This window comes from Lathamus discolor, chromosome 15 (assembly GCF_037157495.1).
Source record: "Lathamus discolor isolate bLatDis1 chromosome 15, bLatDis1.hap1, whole genome shotgun sequence".
NCBI classification, from domain to species: domain Eukaryota; kingdom Metazoa; phylum Chordata; class Aves; order Psittaciformes; family Psittacidae; genus Lathamus; species Lathamus discolor.
Genome location: NC_088898.1, coordinates 900990 through 924824, shown reverse-complemented (window position 1 = coordinate 924824; position 23835 = coordinate 900990). Strand labels below are relative to the sequence as shown.

The window sequence follows — 23835 nt, the reverse complement described above, 5'->3', positions numbered from 1 at the left end:
TCAGCTGTTTTCTATTTCTAATCAGAAAGGCAAAGAAAAGGAGAAAAGCCTTGCACCAGCTTTGCCAATCACATCTCATCAGCTCCGGGCAGCTGGGGCAGGATCTGCAGGACCCCTGCCTGCCAGCCCTATTCCCATCATCCTGCCAAGTAGAAGATACCCCTGCAAACCACCTCCATCCCTGCAAAGAGCAGAAGCCGGCCTGGATCTGCTCCAGAAATGCACTCGGGCATGGGCTCAGCTGGCCAGGCTGTGCCTGCTCTGGGTGCTGGGGACAAGGAGGGACAGCAGCACCTTGAGCTGCTTTCTAGGACTAATGTGCTGAGCCACGCTCCTGAGCCAGGCGGGGCCGCCCCTCGCAGGCAGCTCAGGATCCACGAGAGGCTCTTTTCTTGCCATTTGCAGGGTCAGCTCCGAGCCTAACTCACAGGTGTGAAGGAATCAGCTCCATATTGTACGTTGGCGGTTGCTATGGGGGAAGAAATGATTAATTTATCACCCATTCCAAGATCTGAGGGAAAAAAGATAGAAAGAGACAAGGAAAAGAAGGAAGAAAAGGGGGAAAAAAAAAAGCCTCAGACTCACTCTGCCCGAGCTGCATGGGAGCATTATTTATGGTCCAAAACTTCCACAGACATCTGAATGTAAAGCAGAATCACATCTTGGATAACATTGTGCCCTGATCAGAGGAAAAAGACATCTGAGAAGGAAGGGGAGGGAAATGGCACGTTTTCAGCGAGCCGGCGAGATTGCAAAGGGATTTTAATTCCAGAGATGCTGAACAAATTGCAGATGAGACTCTATGAGAACAAATAGCATCTGGTCATAGATCAGCACAACTTGATTTTCTCCCCTTTAAGTGCAATGGTATCAATCTTTGGAGGGGAGGGAGCGAAAAAATCAAGGTGGCAAATGAATTATTCCTCATACCTTTCTCTTTACACAGGAGGAAATAAAACCCAGCCTGCACTCAGTGTGAGCCGGGTGAGCTGCTCTGCTGGGCAGGCTTGGGCTGGGTTAGAAACAGGGATGCAAAGCAGGAAAGAAAGCTTGGGGGGGGGGTTATTTCTATACAATAAATATTTAATAGTGCGTGGCATCTCCTCCTGAAGAAACTTATAGCAGGGATTAATTTCACACCTCTCCCTGCGCTAACGCCCTTCAGCAAGGTTAATCTTTGCCTGATACAAGTTTGAAAATGAAATCCATGCTGGTGCACGAACTTCCTCAGCAGTTGGATTCAATCCCTCTCGCTCGGCACCGAAATGATGGATATGCACCTGGAATCCACAAACGCTTCCTCTTAGAGCCGATAATTCATGGAGAGGTGCTCCCCTCCTTCCCTCTCTCCCTGTTGTGTATCTTAATTAACGCTTCAAGTCTGGCAGCTTCTTGATTTCCGTTTCAGAACAGGGGCTCTGATCAGCCTCTTGAAAGGAAAACCTGAAAGAGGGACAATTTGCTTTCTGGTGGCTGCTCCGCTGTCTCCTGCAGCTCAGCATCAGCCGGCAGCAGCGAGGAGCAGCTCCTGCCTGAGTCCCACCAGCACCTCCCCGAGCCAGGCTCCTGTCTGGGAGCCCCCAGAGGATGTCTGGATGGGAATTAGCACTGAGCCCAAACTCATCACCGCACGTGTACATGGCACCCGTGGCAGAGGGGCCCCATAGCCAAGTCCAGGTCCCTGCTCACTGCCCAGGGGAAGTTTTTCCACCTATAATGGCACAGTCAGAGCATCTTTTCCCTTGGGGTCCCCAGGAGGTGATGCCCAACCGCAGCCATCCCCAACCCCAGGGGCTGCGGCACCCACCTTTTGCAGAGCTGGGATGGTGGCTTGGCCAGGCTGGCGGTCAGCACCAACACCATGCTCACCCAATGTGGTTACCTCTGGGGTGCTCAGGGAAGGGTCCCCCAAGTACAGCCCACGGCTTTGCCCTGCCTGAGCCGAGGATATGGAGAAAACAGGGGAATTTGCTGAAGAGCATCTAAAAAAAGCCAAGAGCGGCGCAGAAAACGCTCTGCAAAGAACATCCCGTTGTCAAATTAACATATTAATAATTAGGCAGGATGAGAACAGGAAGTCCCAGCGCAGGGCCCGGGGATGGCACGTTTGCTCTCTGTGTTCAGCTGTGTCGAGCAGTGATTCCAGGGGTGCCTCTGAGCGTGACAGCCTGCGCCTTACAAGATGTAATTTTAGCGCTTCAGAGCTCTCTTAGTTATGCATCTCTCCCAAAACAAGTGTGTTGGCTTCTCTCCGAAGGAGAAAACCAGCTTCTTCTTCAGGGTTTTCATGTGTTTGATGTCTTTGGGGTGTTTATTTTTGCCCTGGGCTATTTGAGAAAACCCATTAAATACAAGCATAAATTGCTAAGTTTTGTTTGCTGTGAAGGTAGAAACAGGCAGGGCCTGCCTGAGCTATTGAGTTTGTGCCTCAGGAGAAAATCGCTTGGCTGCCATGGTGCTCCAGGATGGGAAAAGCCTGCAGCCAGAGAAGTTACAAGGAAAAACTGAAGAGGCAATAGGTGCCATAATGAAACGGCAGCACATCACCACTGCCCCTGATTTGGAGATGAAAAGCAAATTCAGGTTTCAGTTCTGTGACATGGGGAAAACCCAGTGAGACCCCCAGATCCAGCAGGTTGGTTTTGTGCCCAGAGAAGATGCTGGTGTTGAAGCTCTCCTTGATGAGGCCGGGGACCACCATTCCATCTGGAAGTGCTGAGGGAGGGATGAGTTAAGAACAAATTATTTCCACGGCTGTTACAATCCAAAGGATTGCTCCTTGGTGCTTTTGCAGGATGATGCTGGTGGACCAGAGCTTGGCACCGGTGATGCTGTAGACAATCCCCAGTGGCACAGGATCCTGCTCCTCTGGAGAGCAGATGGAGCCCAGCCCGAGGGGAAGCACTACGGAGCTACCGCACATCCCGGGACTCAGCTGCAAGCACCGAATGCCAGCACTGGTATTCAAGTGTTGTGTTTTTGTGTCATTGCTCGAGCTATTGAAGCTGCACTTCTGCACTCTCCAGCATCAGTAGTGCCTCCTGGTTGAAATCAGAGCTTGGATTAAGCCAGATGCCTTGAAGAGCATTCCAGCTCTGCGGTTTTGGGCCATTGTGTAATGGCAGGAGAGCAGCTCTGGTTGAACAGCGACTGACAGATACTGAGAGCATCAGCCCAGGTTGGCTTCAAAGGTTGCTCTTGCTTTAAAGTAAGGAAAACACATGGAAAGAAAAGAGAAAGGAAAGAAGCAGCAGAAGCCCTCACTGCTGTGACACGATAATTTATGGGTGTTTATGCTAAACCATCGCTTCCCACCTGCTGCTCTCGCACTGTGCAGCATGGCAGAGCAGGGAACGTGGAGAAGGAGAGGTGGCTGAGGCAGACGAGCTCAGATTCAGCGGGGCCACATCCTGCCCTGCCTCCACTGCACCCCGGCAGAGGACGGGATGCTCTGACCTGCTGGGATCGGCCATGTTAAACAAATACCCCCAGACCCCGGGAGCTGTCTGCCTGGTGGATGCCCGGCTGGCAGGAAAGCAAAGCAGTGAATCTGCAGTGGCACCGTTCCTGTGCAAGGTGTGAAGAGAGAGGGGATTCGTTTGACTGGTGCTCTATTAGCTTCGGCTGGAGACTCTGCAGCTTAATTTTCAGGTGGTGGTGAAGTGCCAGGAGGCATCTCCAGCTCCCTTGTTCTTTCTCACTGACAGTCACAGCGAGCTGGGTTTTCTTCCCAGAGCTGTGGGTCAGGTCGGTTCTAGCCTTTTGATTGAGACATTAATAAAAATCAAGTCAATCCAGGCCTGGCTGGGGAGATGCTGGATGAAAAGCAGCTGAAGAATGAAAACAGCTCTAGCTTGGCTCGTATGCTGCAAAAACCTCCTCCCTACCCAGTGCTTTACACATTCTCTTCATGCATATTCCTCTCCCCTTCTTATTATAGCCTCCCACTTTATCTTGCTGTTTCTTGCTCCCCAGGAGAGCTTTAGTTCCACTAAAGAAACCAAGTATTTTGTATAAAACACCCATTCACTTTTTCTTCTGGCTTGTTTGCCCGAAGTCACCCAGACCACAGGGGAGAGATGCCCAGGGTCTCGCCTCTAAATTTAACCAGAGCCAACACTTCTCGTTTAGCCCTTACTTTATTTTACCAGTCTCATGTAAACACCTATTTAAGGAGCTGGGAGGAGCATCACTTTGAGAGATAGCAACAGAGCATCCCAGCCAACGCCGGCCTTTCGGAGAGCAAATGGTGTGATCACAGTGCATTCCTGCATGGCATGGATCAGATCAGGACCACTTACATGGCTAAGCTGCGCCCCACTGGTGCGCAGCACCCCCGGCCCAGGCTGTGGGTCCTGACAGGGCTTTAGGGCCAGCCGGTGCTCCACCAGCTGCAGCGAAGCCAAGGACACAAAGAGAAAAGACAGGGAGCCAACAGACACGCAGCAGCAGGAGGACCCGGCCCCTTCCTCCAGAACAGGGCTAAAGCATCGCCTAAAGGATAATTCCCATCTATAGGCAGGGAGCACTCAAGCAGCCACTCATGTTTTACCTTAGGAACCAGCCGGGGAGCAAACGCACACGTTCTTAAGCCCGGGTCAGCTCAGGTAACTGGGTGGGAAAACTCTTCAAGCTTCATGCTCTCAACACACAGAAAAGCAGCATTCCCAGCCTCGCCAAGACCCTGCGCTAGAGAAAACACCACAGGAAGCAGTTGCTGCCCTGGGATTGCGAGTTCGGGGTGAGCAGCCCCACTCTCACCCCAGCGCTGAGCTCTCCTGGGTGCTCACACGGCTGCTTTCTGTGTGGAGCTCCCCAGAATTACCCTCCACTTTTCACCTGGCAGAGCTCCCGCACTGTAGCTCTAGCACCAAATCACTGACTTTGTTACATGCAAAGGGGTGAAAAATACGCCCCAGCTTCTGGGTCCGGCAGCGCCAAACCCAGTCACATCCTTTCTTAAATCTCTGCTTTTCCCTAATGACAGATCAAAGCTCCTTTCAGCAGCAAGACTTTGAGGCAGTTGCTAAAGTCTCTGCTGCAACCAGCAGCAATTGAGTGCAAATCACAACTGACAAGTCAGCACGATGAGCTTAGGGTCACCTTGAAACATCATCAGGATCTAAGTTAAATCTTTCTAGCCAGGTCTAAGCAATTAAAGTCATTCCCCCCCCCCCCCCCCCAGTTTCTTCCTGTAGCTGTGGTACCTCTGCTTTTCAGGGGTCCACTTAGAGATGAGTTTTACCACTAATTGCAGCCGAAGAATAAAGGGGAGACGTCGATGGGACACACAGCACGTCTGGGTCATTGCAAAGCTTTCTGCACAGGGTGGGTTTGTGCATGAGTGTGTGCACTGTACGCACCTGCAGGGCTGCAAATAAGGACATGTTCCTAAGGTCCAAGCATCTTCTTGAACCTGCAAACCAGTAGCGCCAACCAAATGTTCTTTGCAAGAAGCTGGTGAGAACCAGAGCGATTCAAATCCGGTAGCAGCGGCTGATGGTGAGTTTGCTGATGTGACTTTTCATGGTGGTTTCCAGCGGAGCCATCATCTTCTTGCATGTCTTTCATGGAGTGAAACCCACAGGAGGCAAGGAGGAGAGGATGGGAAGAGTGTCCCTTGTTTTGCTTCCCCCAGCACATCCACGCAGCAGTGCTCTGGGGCCAGGGCATGAGTCTGGGGGTGGAGGAGCTCACCGGGAAGATGGAGAAAGGGTTTGTGCCCTGAGTTCACCTTGGGGTGAGAAGATCATCTGGAGCAAACGCTGCAGGACCAAGCAAAGGCTCCTCAGGTGCTCGTGGACAAGGCGGAGAGCTGGGGGTCACTTGATTTCCTCATCCGGGTCCCACTGAAATGCCCAGGTTGGAGTTTTGCACCGAGTTGATTGGAGTTTCTCACTGAGGGGAAAGAAAAGATTCCAGGCTTGGAAATTCTCTCTCTGGTGGGTTGGGTTTAGTATCTTGCAGTATATACGTTACCTTTAAGCACTGTCACTGCTCCTCCGATGAACTCTTCAGGCTCCACCGAGCAGAGGGGTTGTGGGGAGATCCCGCTGCAACCAACTTCAAGAAGACATTCACATCGTGTTGGGTTCGGTGGAAACAGTAAACTTGATTTATTGAAAAAAAAATCTATTACATTTATTCCTTTATTACACAGGTTTAAAATATTTAAAAATAGCTCTTATGGGCATTACACTTGAATTTCATGACATGTTTATTGGACTTCGAAGAAATGTACAATATGCCATTCAACACTGTTGTTTAAAAAGGGCCTTATGTACTAGAATTTGTTTTTTCCATAGGCTTTATTTTTCTTATCAACATTTGTTCAAGTCAATATATATTAAGGGAGGAGGGAAATAAAATTACACAAAAAGAAGGTCTGCAAATACAAGTAGTAATTTTATTGCAATATACCGTAGCTAAGTGGTCTGGGGGAATCGGAACAGTTCGGAGCCCAGTACAATTACAACACTGTGGAATTCGACAGGATTTTTTTTTTTTCTTTTCTTAAAGCAATGAAATAAAAAGAAAAAATAAAAAGAAAAAAGCTCCTTTGATGAAAATTTATAACAGAATCACATGACCTGGGCAGGCGCACACGTGTGTACATACATCAAGATATGGCTTTTCTGTTGCAGAGAGGAACGTGCAACCTTTCCTGACCTTCCCACTGCTCCTGAACAAGGCTGTTGCCAAGGTGACTGAGAAGCTGAATTCTCCTATATATTATCATCATATTCTCCTTTTCACTGCTTTGCTGCCGGAGTCTGCAGGGTTTAGGGTAGCACCTTGTGTATTTTTTGTCCCCCAAGTGAAAAAACAACGCGAGAGAACAGAGCAGGAGAAGGGAGAGGGATGGACATGGCTCTCCCAGACCGACAAGCACCGCGCGGCATTGCCGCTGCCTCCAGCACGGCTTCGGCTCCCTTCCTTGGCTACCGCTGCTCTCTGCTTGGGAAGGAGGGGGGAGAAGACATCAGATATAGGCTTTTCTTCACAGTAAATGTGATGTCTTTTCCTTTACGATGAAAGCCCCCCTTTGGCTCAAGTGCTGCTGGAATACTCCAGGCCAAGTAATTAAAAAAGCACCCTGCAACATCTATTTTCCAGCTGAGAGATCTAACCGAGGAAAACGGGCAGGGGGAAGACACACGGACAAACACATGGAGAAAGAAGATGGTGTCACCAGGTTGAGAGCCGAAAACGCTGCACGGGAAAAGGAAAATCCCATCCTGGCATTGCCACCGTGGGAAGACCAAGAGAACTGCAGACTCCGGGAGCGCGGCGGGCGGCATCCCACCCGGCTTCAGCATCGCGTCAGGACAGCCAGCAACTACATAAATTAGCACCACAAACATGCAGCGAGTGGGTACAATCTGGTGTGGCTCCCACCGCCTGAGAGGCAGCGATATTCTTGGGGAGAAAGGAGGAGAAAAAGATGTGAACACTTAATACTTTTTGTACATGGACCGTACTAAGCAATGAGTGGGTCTTCTACGTAACAAGTACAGAGGGGACATGCATTTATAATCAAAGACTGTAGCAAAAGCCTCCAGTCTGCGTTGAAAGCAGCTAAAAAGCAAAAGCTGGTGGGAGATTGGCCAATGGCAGGGTATCACCAGTGTTGTATTAAAGTCATTCAAATAGATAGCACCACAGAGACATGTAAAAATAAAAAGCACCTTTTTGTTTCCTTTCCTTTACACTTTATATTCAGAGAGGACCAATGGGTTTTCCCTTGCCACTGCAATCTGCCACTGAGAATGGAGGGGGGGTTAAATCATTATTATTTTAAAAGAATGCTGAAGGAAAAAGGGAAGAATTAATTTAAAACACGGATGTGAAGGTAAGCAGGTGGATAAAAAGGCAAAGACTCAAAGCAGATCCTGCTTTTACATCAGGGTTTTTGTAGAGACCTTGTTAAAATGTGGCTTTAATTTCCTTATGTTGAAGGGAATCATTCTACAACACGGAATTGCCACCCCACGGGCCCTCATCCTGCCAAGGCTCATGCCTGGGCGCAACTCAAAGACCCTCCAGATCCAGGTTGGGGTTGGGAAGAGGCAGGAGCTGCTGTCCTCATCCCCGGAGCTGATGCTTGGCTGGGCAGTGGTGGGAAGGGAGCCGGGTTCAATCCGGACAGGGTCACATGCATGTTTTGAAGCCAGAAACATTTCAGCATTTAAAATAATATACAATACAAATATTTACTTACAAACATACAAAAATATAAGCACCTTTAAGACATGGGAGAGAGATGCCCAGTACGACTTTTCCCTATCGAATTCATGGGGTGTCATTTTGTAAAAGATGGAATTACGTAATTCAAGGGAGATATTAAACCTTCTGGAAGTAGCCACGACATCGACTTGTTCGAGCTGATCCCAATGTGGTGGAAGTCAACAAAATGCCTCCAAAGAGCTTTGGCAGGTTTGGTTTGCAGCCGGGACTGCTGGGATTTCCACGTCAGGCTGAACACTGGAGTTTCGAGGTTCTCCTCAATGATCTACGGGCAAGTGCTTGGTATTGCTTTGTGGCAAGAAGATGATGAAGCAGCAGAAGCAGCAGCATCCTTTGCTGGCAGTGGGGCCTGCTCAGTGGCCATGGAGCAGCAGCGGTGCGAGCAGCACACGGCCAGGTCCCCGGGCCACGCGTGCGGCGGTCGGTCATGAGATTCTGTGTCTGTGGTGGGATGGGTCCTCGCAGGGCTCGGAGGAACCAGGGCAGGACGAGGAACAAAACGAAACGGGGATATAAAATAACCCATCGCTGTCCAGTTTCAGAACGTGCATGTGACGAGGAACTCTTTTTTTCTCTTTTTTTTCTTGTTTTTAATTAATTAAATGGCGCAATGAGGTTACGAGGTTGCTCATTTGGAGACTAGTTTTCAGGTGGCTCTTAGCCCATGAAGCAAGCTGGTCCCACCTCGAATCCAAATTTCTGTGATGCTTCTCCGAAGTCATTGAACATGATGTCGACTATAGGCACTTGCTCTACTTTGGGAGTGTTGATTTCCAGGATAGTCTTCTGATAGCCCTTCTTTGCCTGATAGGGAGAAAAGGGAGAGAGAGGAGCTCTGGTGATGCCTCCAACCCAATAACAGCAAGTTCGCATGGATAAGCATTCATCAGGCAAGCTGGGAACATGGTGATGAACTTACCCAGGCATTTCTGAGTGGAATTTGAGGCACCCAGCACCCAACCACACATTTGCCCTGCAGATTTAGCAGAGAGGTTCTAAAGCAGGATGGTGACCACTGACGATGGTCCCACTGTCCTGAGCCCAGACACTGGAGCAGAAGCTGCTGCCATGCACATCAAAAGATGCTAACTCTGCTGTCAGCACATCTCACAGCTGGAACAGGAGCCTGGTTGTGCTATGGCTGCTTTGCCTCCCTGAGGACACGCATGGGTTGTTGAGCAAATAGAAGCGATTTAATTTGAATATATTAGTTTGACTATTATCCGAGTGCTACCGGAAAGATCCCATTTAAAGTCTGATGGAATTCACAAGGTGATGGTGTCTTTTTAGCGTGCCTGGTAGCCATACACTTAGTTCCAAAATACAAATAATTATTAGAGGAGCAGAAGTGCCCCTGAGGGCGTACAGAGCTGCACAAACAAATGGATTTATGGAGCAGCTTTAGGCTCTACCGTACCCTCTCAGAAGAATAGGCTGTATCACAGAATGAGCTGTGATAACACATTCAAATAACAGCCTGAACATCAGGCTTTAGCTTGGTCCTGCCAGGACTCCTGTGGCAACACTGTGCCAGGCAGCCCAACTTCATTTTCCACATGGTGGGGCTCAATCTAAAGTATCTTGCCTGTGGTTCAGGAAGGATGATCTACCAGGGTACCAGAGATGGTACAGGAGATGCAGAGCCTCTTTCTGCAAGGCTGCAATAAGCTACTTAGTCATCTTTTACCTCCTTTCTACAGCCCACAGGAACATCTCTTGCAGAGAGAAGATGCCTGGGAGAGGCAACCAAGCAAATAAACTCGAAGGAGCCCAGTTGTCTTTCCATGCAAATATCCCTCGTTAAGGAGATGAATGCCAGGCACCTGAGTCAAATCACTTACACCAAAAGGGTTTTCAGCCAGCACATCTGCCTTAAAACATGCAACATGTGATCCTGCAACATCCCTGACACTTAAGAAGGGAAAGGGAAAGGCACTTTCCAGTGAGGACACATCATGTTAGCAGGAGGTATTAAGTACTTGAGGATAAACTCCCCAAAATGGCTTCAGAAGTGGGACGGATGGATGGATGCTCTTTCCCTCTCTGCCAGAGTGTTAAAAGAAGTGATTCTAATCTGATTTTCCTCACTGCTCCTACAGTAAAACACATGAATGTGCCAGAACAGAACCACTTTAATCTCATATTCTGTGGAGGGCTTTTTCTGTCAAACATCTCAATCTTTCTGTCCCGTGGGCTTCAAGCGCTGCAGCTCCAGAGGGTGAGAACTCCATGTGCCTCTGCACCAGCACACTGGGGCTCAAAATAAACACCAGCAGCACCTGCTTTGCCAGAGTTTTAGCTCCTGAGGGCAGATTTTGCAGAGCTCAATCCCAAATCAAGCATCCAGCCCCTCCGTAGGAAACAGAAGCAAATGGAGGATGCTGGGCCCCTTTGGAAACTCATCGCTTGCCTTTCTCCTTGTGAGCGAACAGGGGGAGAGCAAAGGCAGGGGGTCTTTTAAAAGCAACCCGTGGTTTTAGGCAGGTCCCTTTATGCACAGCCAGCAATAAAGCAAATCAACCCGATTCCTAGAGGTGCTGCAGCTCCCTTCCTGGTGTTGTGCAAGGCCCGGGTGGACAGAGCCTTGGGTGCCATGGTTTAGGGTGAGGTGCCCCTGCCCATGGCAGGGGGGTTGGAACCAGAGGATGTTAAGGTCCTTTCCAACCCAAACCGCTCTGTGATTCCCCTGGCCTCGAGTGGAACCACGTGTTCCCAGCGTTAGGGAAGAACAAGCTCAATGTGCCTCATGCTGGGGACAGCCCTCCAGGCGACTGCACCAACAGACACAGGAAACGCAGAGGTGTTTGCACTGAGTCAGAAGGTGCTGGGCAAGCAGGGGAGGAGACGGACGCCTCCCGCAGCGCCCAGCGCTGCCCACGTACCGCGCAGCCGTCGAGGGCGGCTCGGATGTAGGGGTTGTTGTCGTAGGACATCTCCTCGTCATTGGAGCCCAGGAAGCGGATGGCCTTGTCGTAGCTGTTGGTGGTGGCGTCGTGCCAGGCTACGGACTGGTAGCAGTTGTAAGTGATGTTCTGGTGGGCTGAGGCGCTCAGGAGCCGGAGGAAGGTCATCTGCACCACGCCGATGGGGTTCCCGTCTGAATCCACGTAGGAGAGCTATGGGAAGTGGAGAAGGGGAAACACTGGGCAGTGAGGGGCAACGCAACAAGTCTGGCGGCTCTGAGGAGCACCAGTCTCACCCATTTTTATTACCCTGCGCATGGGGCTTGATCTCACCACCTTGCTGAGGTGCAGACCCTGCTCCTGCCGTGCCACAGACCCAGGGCCGCAGGACACAGCTACTGAGGGGCAGTTTGTTTTGTTTGCTGGATGTAGTCTGGTTGTGAGCTAAGAAAATCGGGTTAATTCATGGCGGGAGGAAAAATGAAGAGGGATTTCAGCCCTGGCTGCAAGAGAGTGCAAATTTGGGGATACACATCTCAGGCTTAAGCCAATAGTGAGCATACTTCTCCCGCTTTTGAAGAGGAGAGAGAACAGATTTCTGTAAGGTCTGGGGCTTTGTTCTGTGTGACACTGTTTTCTGACTGTTGTGGGTACTTCATTCTGCACACAGAGGTGTTTCCCATTCATTCTTCCTGGGCATCAACACGCTACCAGAGCTGCTGCTCGTTACTGTCCTCTATGGACAGTGGGTGTCTTTAGAAACAACCAGGATCAAAACACAGGCACACAGACAGCGTGGTGTTCTTCAAGGTACCACGAAACATCGAGTTGTTGTGCGAGCTGCAAACAGTAGAAGAGATTCATAACCAGGCGATAAAACAATGAATCAAAAGGTAATATAAATAAACAGATATACCAACCGGTTGTCAGGATACTGCTGCACTGGCCTCCTGAGAGTGAAATATGACTGACCATGAGAGAGCCGCGCATGCCAGGAGAGAGCTAACAGAAAACCACCAGGACGTGGAAGGATGGGGCACAAAACGTCAAGTGCACGGCAGGCACCCAAAGACGCGCGGCATCACTTGTCTGCGGGACCTACTTAGCTTATTTCAACCAGGGCTTAGCCTGAGACTGACTGCTTGTTGAGGGGCCTCGGTTCCTGCTCTGCCTCTGGAGACTGCACAAAGTCCTGTCCCCCCTTCGTGACTGGAGCCACTGGGAACCGGCTGCCTGCATAAGGCTGGCCCATGGGAACACGGGTTTGCAAAAATGCATCCCTTTTGTTTTGTCTGTGATAGTATTTCCCTGCGGCAGATGCCATACGGCTGTGAAGGATAACAGGACAGGATGCGGGGCAGGCCCTGTTATTGCTGCTGGGAATTGTGTGCAACACACAGGGGAGGAAAGCAGAGTCCAGAAAAAAAACACATCTGCATCCTTTATCCCTCTAATGCAGTTTGTCTGCATCATGCGAAACAGTAAGAAATCAGACCCAAGAACTCTGTGTCATTGATTAATGACGGTGCAGAAGCATCAAAACAAGATGTTTTCTTTGTGTTTCATTTCCTATGCCCTTCGTCCTTCAGCTATCGCAGGAGAAAGGTGAGCACACCTCATGCAAGCGCTGAGTTTCACACGGAGCCGTCTACTCTCCCTCAGCGCTGAGCAGCCGGGTGGAAACCTTCCCCACAGCATCAGGGATCCCTGTGGGGCTCAGCCCCCCAGGAGACTGTGCTCAGGCTGCATGGAAAGACACCAGGGACCTTCTCACTGGAGTACCATGGGCAACGCAGCACCCAGGGGGGACTCAAACTCGTTCAGCTCACCAGCTACATATGGATTTCAACTGATGCTGGATCCAGGCAAATGTCTCCCCAGTTTACAAACCTCATGGTTCCAAGGACTGACTGGGGAGAATGAGAGGCATTTGAAACTAGAGTAAATAATCAAACTGTACTTTTCTAGCTCAGGTGTTTCATGGTTGGCTTAGGCAGGTCAGGGCTGCTTAGGCAGGTCAGGGCTGCTTAGGTAGGTCTTCCACGTGCTGGTGGTTTTTCTTCCCAAAGAGAAAATGCAGGACAGGTGAAAAAAAGAAAGAAAACGGCAACACAGAAAGATGGAACCAAGTTCCAAGTAGCGCTGAAATTCCTGTTTAACAAACTAAAGGGCCCTAAGGTCTAGGTTGACAATTCAGCCTCTAACTTGGCTGATAAACAGATCGAACAGGGAAAAAAAGCAGAGAAGGTGGAGAAATGGAGCTACTTGTAACGTTAACTGATGGAGTGCTCTGTAATTAAGCTATGAGTAGCTGCCCTCCAAGGAGCTACGAGGCTGCAGCCCTGGCCTTGTGGCCTTGTTCAGTAGTGCAGAGAAGCTGCAGAAGCCGTATCCTTCTTGTGGGCAGAACCAGAGCAAAATGTGTTTAGTGGCAACGAAACGTGGCTTAGGAAAACAACGCGGTGGTCTGCTTTGTTGTTTGCCTTTAAGGTGGAAGTTTGGGCACTGCAAGAAACCTCTGCCCTGCTGGGGCAGATCAGTGCAGCTCAACAGAGCAGCTCCTGCTTCTAGGTTCTCATTTGGCTGGGCTCATTATCTGCATCCTGCTCATCCTACAGGAGCTGATACCCACACAGTATCACACAGTTGACACCCACACAGCCACACGGTGCTGTGGCTTAAGGAGACCCGGCGTACACTCACAAGCCACTGCTCTGACCTCCCTGACCAGGGCTGAGGTTCTGTAGGAGTGATCTATCCACAACATGGATGTCCTGTTACAGGACAAAACACCAGAGCTTTTTCTCTCTTCTAACACTGCTGCCTTGCTGGCTGGCATCAAACATCTCCTGACCTTAGGACAGGACTTGAAAAAGTCCTTGACTGGGACTATGTCAAACTCCTGTCCACCAGGCTTGGCCAATGCACGTGGCTTGAAATCCTTTAAACCTGTGAAGTCCTTTAAAGCAATGACTTCATGTCTGCAAGCTCTGCGGGTGGTGTGGGAGCTCCTGATGTGGCTCAGCTCCAGCACCAGAGACTAAACCCATCCTTAGGGAAACCCTGCCCCAGAGCAGAGACGTGTAGATTCACACCTCACCCTGGGTACAGCAAGCACGGGCTGCACTAGCACTGTGCCCTGCTCCTGGGCTTCTAGTCAAGCCAGTGGGAAAAGTGTCCCCACTGGGTTTTATTTCTTTTGCAGTATTCCACCTTAAACATCTGTACTGCAACGTGGGATAGGGATTAGTCCAGCATGCAGAGTGCAACAGGTCTGGCCATACCAAAGCAGATGAGGTGCTCTGATTCAGACTAGGGCCGAGGTTAGCCACTTACCAAAGACCCCCGCTTGTATTGACTATACCATGTGGAAGGCTGCTCTTTGGGCCAACGAGCCATTTTACTCTGTAAAATATGACAGGGGTTAAAGAAAACAGAAAGCACCAAGATGCATCTTACCAGTTTACCGCGCTTGAATTCACTGAACCAGGAGCCTGGGTTTTCCTTTGGCCAGGAAGTAATTCTAGCCTAGTTTGTGGACGGCAGGGGAGGAAAGAGAGAAAGAAGAAAAGAAAAATCAATTAAAATGTTCCATTCAGTTCCCCAGGCAGAGTGTGCAGGTCTTACAGAGACTGCCCAGCTTCCTTTACACTGCTTTCTTAATCTTTATACACCACTAACAAGAGCAATTGGCAGTGCCCTAAGGTGCCAGCAGCCTCCCCGGCAGAAGGGACAGCGTGGTGCTGCCCAGCAGTGCCCTGGCACGAGCCTCCTTGGCTAAGGGCTGATGATGTCTGCCTCCTACATACTTTGGATGCAGAACCAGCAGTGCAGTCTGTTGGCAGGAGAGATAAAAGGAAAGACAGGGAGGGAAAGAAGGAAGTATCAGTGGTAAAGGATCTCCATGGGAGGGCTGGGGTGGAAAAGCAGTGCTGATAATGGGGAAGGCTGCTGTCACTCTAACACCAAATCCAGATGCTGTGGAGCTGGGAAAGGCAAAGAGTGTGATTAATGAAAAGCCTCTGCCTGCCTCTGGCACTTGTGTAGCAATAAGGAGCAGCACGCACAGTGCATCCCCCACAGTCAGTCAGTGCTGGACCATCACACAGAGTGAAGGTCCAACTACCTGGAGCAATGCAGGGGGTGACCTTGACAAGAAATGAGCTGTTGGAGCATCCTTTATGGCAGCCGCATCTAATCAGCTGAATCACTTTTCGGGGCAGAGCACAAGGGAGGCACGTGGCTGCTCCCTGATCCCTGACCCTCTCACAAGCTCCTGCACTGCTGGATTTGCTGTAAATCCCTCCAAAAACAACGGCCAAGCTACATACAGGTGTCTTGGGATCATCCTTTCCTTGCCAGTACATGAGCCATAAAGCAAGTCAGTGTGCTTCTGCTTGGTTAAGGATGGAGGGAAAGGGGGTACAGCTTAAAGTCTGCTGTGGCTTATAATAAAACCACTCAGCCAATACTTAATGCTGCTGCAGTAGCTGGTTTCATTCCCTACATGGGAAAGGAGCAGGCTGAAGCTTTTCCTTATTTACAAAGTATTGCAAAAGTGGAGCACAATTTGTATTTGAGGAGCATCGCAGCGCTCAGGAAAGCAACTCCACAGTGGACATGGTGAGGCCAAAGAGCCACTCACAGGAGCCTGAGCAGCCCCAAGGTCAGGGGCAGACTCTGTGTTTTAGCTGTCAAGATTTAGAGGAAAGCCATGGCAAGTTAGTGCAAAGGAGGGGAAATCCATCTCCTCCTTAAATAACCCTAACAAAAACCCAAGGAAGATTTATGCTGCATGTTACTTGTCCTGCTCTGGCCCGTATTGCTGGTGGATGAAATTCAGGAAGCAAATGGCTTTCAGTGAACAGCTTTGTCTGCTCCTTAACCCAGCACCACTGAGGCACAGAGGGAGCTCCCCAGGCTGCTCCATAGGACTTTCTGCTTGGCCACTGTGGGAGCTGGTCCCCAGGCACTGGGGAGAGCAGCTCTGGAGAACAGCACAGGGCACAGGGTATGGCTCAGCTAAGCACATCATCGCACAAAGGACTCAATCAGCTTCGTGCATTGGCGCCAGCAGGAGCGCAGAGGCCAGTTGCAACCACTGAGCATCATTTGCCCATAAGAAACACCAGGAAAAACGACAGGAGAGAAACATTTATCTGCTCCGCCTCAAGACACAGCAAGGGCAGAGGAATCAACGGTGCCTGTGCATGCAGAGAGCAGAGCAGCCTGGCTGCAGGAGGGAAGGAGTTACATGAAGCTCACACTTCCTGCACCAACACACGCTTCTGCCTTTCTAAAGCAAAGTAAAAAGGTGTTAGCATCTATTATGCCTGGGAAATCATCAAAGACTTGTCCCAAATCACAGTTTAAATCTGACTTACGCGAAGAAATTATAAACATATTCCTTATTTCAGACACCAACGCTGCATAACAAAGGAATGTTCTGGATCTTTAATCCTTACTTGCTATTGTTCAGTTCTCCTGAAATGGACTGTCTATGAATATTCATATTAGGAAACAATCTCTTATCACCATGCTATGGGAAGGGGGAAGTTGTACGGACTTACTCCTTCAGATTTCTTATCAGGGAAGATGCAAGTCTCTCCACCAGCTGTGAAATTACAGTACACTTTGAAAGAGTCCCTGGAACATCCTTGGTTGGGATCAACCCAGTATTCACCTGGATGCACGAGGGGGAAGAGAAGGGAAGAAAGAGTCAGCACTGTGAAGGACGGACAACTCAGCAGCCATCTTATCAAGAATATTTCATCTCTGGCACAGGGCCACTGTTTCTATAGATTTTTTGGAAACCAGGTTATGATCTGACTCTGCACCACACTGTGGCACCTTATAGGAAGAGCTGATTTTCACCATATATCCCCATTCTTATAATAGAGTATATATATAGGAAGGAACCTGCAACGATCATCTAATTCAACTCTTCTCTATGTATTCCTTCTTTGTCAGCCACATTCCTCATGAGGCACCAGGGCCAGGGACCCCCCAAATTCCTTCTCTTCCTGCACTCGCCTGTGTTCACCGCATGGAGCTGGGAAACTCACGGTGTTTTGCCCTCACCCCCCCTGTCCTGGGACCCACCATCTGGGAAATCGGGGTGACAGAGCTGCAGATCCTTGCAGGTTCGTGCTGGGTTATGTTGAGTGCCCAACGGATGCTTCATTTGCTCAATTTCCAGTTTCAAGGAATTCAGCGAGCCGAAGATCTCCTCCATGCCATCTGCATAGTCCATGTAGTTGTCGGCATTCCCATCGTCCACCAGCTGGCTGGCGTCGATGTTCCGCCTGGTCCTCTTGGAAGACTGGATGGGCAGTGGCTGGATGACTTCTCCAGGAGGACCCTGATTTGTGGGGGAAGAAGATACAACCGCTCATTGCACTGCCAGTGGGGAAGAGACAGAAGAGGTGGCCAAAGCAGCCACCAGTGCTGAGAAGCAGCATCACGAGACATACACATAACACATAAAACACCCGTGATGGCACTGATAAAAACCCCGGCCACCAAACTCAACACTGGATCCACCTTCTCTTTACCCATTAGTAACTTCTCCCTTCACATCCTGCTTTCTTCCCCAGCACCTCTAAGAGCTGCCAATGTATTGCAGGGACTCCTCATATGCTGAATCTCTGTCCAGAAATCCTGTAGACCCTCATATTACAACACCCATTAAATGTGAGCCTCATTTCATGCTTCATGTAATGGGTTCTACTTACAGGAGGCCCTGGGGGGCCAGGAAGACCCGATTCACCCTTCGGACCTGTTGGACCCTGGGAGGAAAAGCACAAGTCACATGGGAAAAAGCACTTGTCCCTTCCAGCACATCCCAAACATTATTTCTTATAATAGTCTCTTGTGGCAAAATCTCTCTTCCTGTCCCTTCTTCCTGTGCCCTTCATGCACATAAGAGGGGTCTCCTTGCATCTCTCTCCAAAGACGCTTAGGGAAAAGAGATCAGTCCAATGATCAGGGTTAAACAGTCAGACTTTGCTGAGGCTTCCTATGGAAAAGGAAGGCTGCTCCAGTGCACGGCAATGTGAACTCTTCAAACCAACCCAATGGTTTATAAATCAAATAAAACCTGAAAATCAATTAAACGCTGAATTCTGCATGGGAAGGAGAATTAGGAAGCTGCCCGAGAGGAATTTTTAGCTGCCTGCATGGGAGATCTGTAACATGAATCTTGCTTCACTGTCACATTCTCATTCTCACTGCGTTCTGCACTTCCCAGCTCGCCACCTCCCGCTCCACCGGCTATTTTTAATACCCGCCGCCTTACAGCAGTAGGTTTTCTCCCAAGGACTGTGCACTGGAATCCTCCTTGAGATCTCTGCTGCACTGATGTTCACTGAAGTACACTGAGTGCAACAGAAACCTTCCCAGTTACCATTCCTGGAAAGGCTGCACTTGCTAAGGCCATCTTTGGCCAGTTGCCTTAATGCCAGTGATGGGGAGGAGCTGCAGTGGGTTATACACTTAATAACAGCTCCTCGCCTTCTTCATTTAACAATATCTATACTCACCGATGATCCTTTAGCACCTTTGGGACCAGGTGGACCCTGTGTGGATTAAAACAGAGCAGAGTCAGTCCAGTTCTAGCAGAGAAGGCAGCAGACTCCCCTTAGAGACAAGGGGAGACAAGGTGTTCTTTTAAATTCACTTCTTTTCCCACTTTTGCCATCCACTGGAGTTCACTGTTATTTGCCAACATGCAAACGCGTTTGTGTCGGATCCATCTGTGTCACTGCTCCACACTCCTGCCTGGATAGGGCTGGAAAAGCTCCTGGGTCATTACTACAGCCCAGGGCTGGTCCTGGCTCTGTGCTGAGGGCACCCAGCAAATGCTGCTTACCCAAGGTGCAGCCTTTGGGCATCCAGTGAAAAATGTACCAAGAGCACAAAGGGCAAGAAATCACCATGCGACCGTAGCTAACCCAAAAACCAGGGAGAGGGACATTTGTCTTCCATCCTGCCATGCCTGGTGAGCTCATCTCTCAGCTTACCCATCACCCCCAGTACTTCCATAACCCAGTCAAGTGTTTTTAACAGGCTCAGCTGGGCAAAGCCACCCCCATCAACTTCCTCACACAAGGTCAGGCCAGAAAGGCTCTGCTGGGTGTATCCGGGAGCACAAAGGCGACTCCACAAAGACTGTGTAGCGCCTGAGGAATTCAAAGGCAATTGCTTGTCACATACCGGCAATCCTGGTGGCCCTGGAGGTCCGATCGGTCCAGAAGGACCTGTGATACCCTGTAAAATAAAAGCAGAAAAGCATTGATGTGTATGCACCAGTGCTGGCATGTAACTACACAACTGACATCTGCTCACAGCTGATGAGGACTGAATGGAGGACTGAACGGAGCTGAATGAGCTGAACGGAGGACTCTATTCAAATCTGGAGGTTTAACTGGTTTTTAAGCATGTGCGCTACCAGGGAATCTCCTACCTCGTTTGGCACACAGTTGTGAAAACCTGTCCTCTAGATGCATATTTAACGGTACCATTCCTCCAAGGCTATTCAGCTCTTTTCAGATGACCCTTGAGAATCTGCTTCCCACTAAATTGGGTGATTTAGGAGCATGCCCATCTCACATGTAGAATAAACCACATGAATATAGAAGATATTCTCCAAAAATTAGCCAAGGTTGAGCATCTCTGCTATGCCATCCCTGCTTCAAGCGGCAAACCCCACAGCTCAAAAGCACGTTCCATTAAGGTCTTATGGAATATTTACCTGCTCTCCTTTGGGTCCTGCTGAGCCCTGGGGGCCTGGGAGACCTCTGTCACCCTTTTCTCCCTGCTCTCCTGGTGGTCCAATAAGACCGATTAAACCTGGATGACCCTAGGGGAAAGCAGCAAATGTTAATAATGGTCTCTCACTCGAGGTACCCAAGCGCCAAAGCCACCCAGCAAAGACATTGCTAGATACATCCCAAATATCTCAGCAAGGGGACAGGGGTTTGCCACCTGCAGGACGCCCCTACAATGGCAGACATGAGGTCACGCAGTGAGATCACGTGTGTTATTCTCACCTTCTCTCCTTTAGGACCAGAGTCTCCTTTAAGACCAGGCAAACCCGGTGGACCCTTTGGGGGAAAACAAAAGAGAGAATGAGTCCATGTAAAATGCATTCACCCGTATCAAAACCACATAGAATTTGATGGCCTGGACATACCATTGGGCCTGGAGGACCATCTGGGCCAGGGGATCCCGGGAGACCTTGTTCACCCTGTAAAACAGAGCAATCCCCTCAAAACAATTACTCCATGCTCCCAGCTGGGATTGTTCCCGTTATTCACCTTTCCTCGTGTGGCCCCTGTGCCAGGGAACATTTGCCCTGCCTTCTCACAGGTGGCAAAGGCAAAATGGTTTATGTTCCTTTCATGCTCAGATCCCTACTGGAAAAAGGACCTTGTAGGTCATGGAAACTCTCACCCATGGAGAGGGGGACTCCCCCCTTGAGCAGACTCAAGTCTCAAATAAAACATGGTGGGAGGTGATATTCACTGTTGCATTATTTCCACTAAATGTGTTTCATCTGCTGTCAGGCATTTAAGCATCCCACTGGGAGAACGGAATCTTCCAAGCAGATCAGTTATGATAAGCACCAGGAACAACCTTGCCCAGCAGCTTTTTCAGACTCTGCTCAGTTTGGGAGTACTCACAACTGGACCAGGAATCCCTCGAAGACCATCAGGGCCGGGCTTCCCTGGAGCACCCTGGGGACCAATTGGGCCAGTCTTGCCCGGAGGTCCTTCCAAACCGGCTTCACCCTAGATGCAAGAGGCAGCATGGTTTCATTTGCACTGGGGCATCAAGCAATCCTGAATACACTGCGGCTGCTGCCAGGATGTCACAGAGTGAACACTGGTCCATGCAAAGCGTGTAAAGCTTCCAACACGTTCATTTTCCTGCTGCTCCCCACCATTTCTGCTGATTTCCAGCAGGAAGAGCCTTGGAGACTGTGAGCTCTCTGAGCTGTCCTGTGCCTGGTCCTGGGATATAATCTAGTGGAGGACATCCTCTGCCACCAGCGCTCCCACAACAACTGGGCCTATAATTTGCAATCCCACTCTCCATCTCCCCACCTCCCCTGCCAAAGCAATCCTGGTCCAGTAGCGCTGTTTCTGCCCTGGGAAACAACATCGGGCTGTGCACGCCTCCCATTTACAACACATTGAATTGCCAAATACGGCACTTTGTGATCTCAAAACAAGCAAAACATTCCCATGACCTCAGCAAGCCCTAATTATCTCCATGGAGTTTGTGAAAAGATGAAACATAAGCTCAGGTTGAAGGCCAACAGCCCCGAATTCAGGCTAATTTGTTGTAACACGTAGAGAAATCAAATCACTGTCTTTCAGACACCAGCACTGTGAGAGGGAGGTCCCTTTGACATACAAAGGGCAGCAGAAGTGAACCCTCATCCAGCTCTTACCTTGGCTCCTTTCTCTCCTTGCCTTCCTTCAGGACCAGCTGGACCAGGAGGGCCCTAGAGAAAGCACAACATAGATGCAAATCACAGTTAGATCCCACAGATCCGAAATGGTCCATTGGAATTAGCAAAATGATGCTACAGCCCCAGGGAAGAAGACAAAATGGAGACAAATACCTCTGAAAAGCTTTTTAAATTAGCTTCTTGTTAAATGAATCCCTGGGCTCTGCAGCAAGGCAGGAAGAGCAGGAGCACCTCATCCTTGTGTTTTCTTTTGGGTGTTAAAATCTCAGTAATCCAGGGGATGTGGCTGACAATCACCCAGCAATTCCCAACGGCTGGGATGGTGCATCATGATATTCTTTTTAATTATTTTTTATTTCACATGCTCCTGCTTTGCATCTACTGCAGCCCTACCACTAACATCAGCTTCACAAATTCAATGCAAATACACTTGGAAGAACACCCCTAAACCATCAGCTTACCCTTTTTCCTGGGGGTCCAGAGGGGCCCGGCTCTCCTGTGGGACCAGGGGAACCCTAGATGGGGAAGGAAGGAGAACAAGCCATAACTGCACCACGCGACATGGGAAGGAGGAGCAAATGTGTAAAGCTCGAGTTGAGCTCTGGAGTTTGTGCTGAGCCGAGGCGTGGGCAGCACAACTCCCAACACCTCCTCGGGGTGCAGGTGGTTTCTTGTTTTATCCATTCCCACCAGGAAACACCATAAGGCACAGCAAAGTTTAAATGAAAGAGTTTTGTTTTCCTATAAGTTAATGTTTGCTTTGGGGATGTATTGCTAAGCAGCCTGGGTGGATGCAGCAGCCAGGCTGACACAGGTGGGAGGGACAGGCACCAGGGGACCAGCACAGCAGAAGCCGGTGGCAATTAGATGCTGTATGCCCTTGGATCTGTGTACAGAAACCATGGGGAGTGATGGGGAACAGAGCTCATCTATCCAGTTACTCACGGTCTGTCCAGGCTCTCCGTCATCACCTTTGTCACCAGGAGGACCGTCTTGACCCTAAAAAGAAAGAAGAAAGAAATAAGCAGATGTATTTAGGGTCTGAATACAGCTGAGGAAAGCATTAGCAGCAGCAGGAGTGTTCAGTGGTCTTCATGCCACCAGCACCATCCCTTTCCATCTCTTGTTGGGAGCACTGGTAACAGCAACTGTCCTATGTCAAATATTGTGGGTAGCAGCGCTCATACAGCTACTACCCCAAAGGCTGTAGCATGGACAGACAGTCTTATGGTGCAACTTCTTACTCTTTTGCAAGTAGAGTAAATTCCAGAGGAGCTGCTGGTCAATGAACAGCACACTGCTGTATGTTACTAAACCAAGAGGAGGAACCTAACTGCCCTCCTGTGAGACAGACACTTACAGCTGGACCAGGCTCTCCAGGAGGACCAGGGTCACCAGGGAAACCAACCGGACCCTGCAGAGAGAGAAGAGGGATATCCCCAAGTCAGAGAGATTGCATCTGGAGCACTGTGGAGCACTAGTGCCTGTGACCCCAGTGACAACACAGGGAGTCACCCTACGGAGCAAAGCCCCAGTTCTCCACCCTCCAACAGTCGCAGATCACATCCCATCTTTGCATCTTCAGTGGCTTCCTCTTGTCCCAGCCACCAGCTGAGCTCTGCATCAGGCAAAGCAAAGGCAACACTGGGAGCGTCATTTGGTTTTTCATAAATTACAATGGACAAATGACAGCAAAATCCTCGCAGCCTTGGGGAACGTGCAGGTGAGAAGATCTTGCTTTTGCTTATTACTTGATCCCTGCTTACTACATGATCCCAGGAAGATCCTCTCAAGGCATGTAATGACTAAACCACTTCCCCATTCTTCTCCATACAATGTCTATTGTTTACTTCAAACGACCCTGAGACCAGCATTCAGACAATAGGCTTCAAGCAGTAACGTGATATCCCCAAAGCCCATTTGCTGAGAGTGATGATTGACTTTCCTGCCTCCTCTGCTTATCACAGCAGAAATGTCTTCAGCAGGCAAGCATCAAAGAAGCTGGCAAGATAAATACTGTACCATTGTCATCTGGTATAAATCAGTATAGCTCTACTGGCTTCGCTAGAGCTACAGCAATCAGCATCAACAGGGATCTGCTCTACACGTACAACTCCCAAATTCACATAAATCTCCTCCACGCTGTTTCAGAAGCTTTGTTCTGGTGCAGAGGGCCTTGGAAATACATAAGCTCAGGTGCAAAGTGAA

The 23835-nt window shown here is 49.6% G+C and overlaps 1 protein-coding gene across 2 annotated transcripts in view; it reads right to left on the bottom strand.

Annotated features, from left to right (window-relative positions):
* Positions 1 to 6092: 6092 nt before the first annotated feature.
* COL5A1 (collagen type V alpha 1 chain) overlaps positions 6093 to 23835 on the bottom strand; it is a 134235-nt gene continuing 116492 nt past the window's right edge. Inside the window, exons 51-66 of one of the 2 annotated variants that reach the window (XM_065696027.1) lie at positions 22988 to 23041; positions 22573 to 22626; positions 22089 to 22142; positions 21607 to 21660; positions 20834 to 20941; positions 20344 to 20397; positions 20201 to 20254; positions 19903 to 20010; positions 19365 to 19418; positions 18692 to 18727; positions 17885 to 17938; positions 17253 to 17511; positions 16721 to 16833; positions 14610 to 14678; positions 11130 to 11363; positions 6093 to 9051 (exon numbers count right to left, since the gene is read on the bottom strand). In XM_065696027.1, coding sequence (XP_065552099.1) covers positions 8905 to 9051; positions 11130 to 11363; positions 14610 to 14678; positions 16721 to 16833; positions 17253 to 17511; positions 17885 to 17938; positions 18692 to 18727; positions 19365 to 19418; positions 19903 to 20010; positions 20201 to 20254; positions 20344 to 20397; positions 20834 to 20941; positions 21607 to 21660; positions 22089 to 22142; positions 22573 to 22626; positions 22988 to 23041 — 1506 coding nt within the window. In that variant the 3' untranslated portion in view covers positions 6093 to 8904. Of the gene's footprint in view, positions 9052 to 11129; positions 11364 to 14486; positions 14556 to 14609; positions 14679 to 16720; positions 16834 to 17252; positions 17512 to 17884; positions 17939 to 18691; positions 18728 to 19364; positions 19419 to 19902; positions 20011 to 20200; positions 20255 to 20343; positions 20398 to 20833; positions 20942 to 21606; positions 21661 to 22088; positions 22143 to 22572; positions 22627 to 22987; positions 23042 to 23835 lie in introns of both variants that reach the window. The other variant, XM_065696028.1, reaches the window with a different exon arrangement.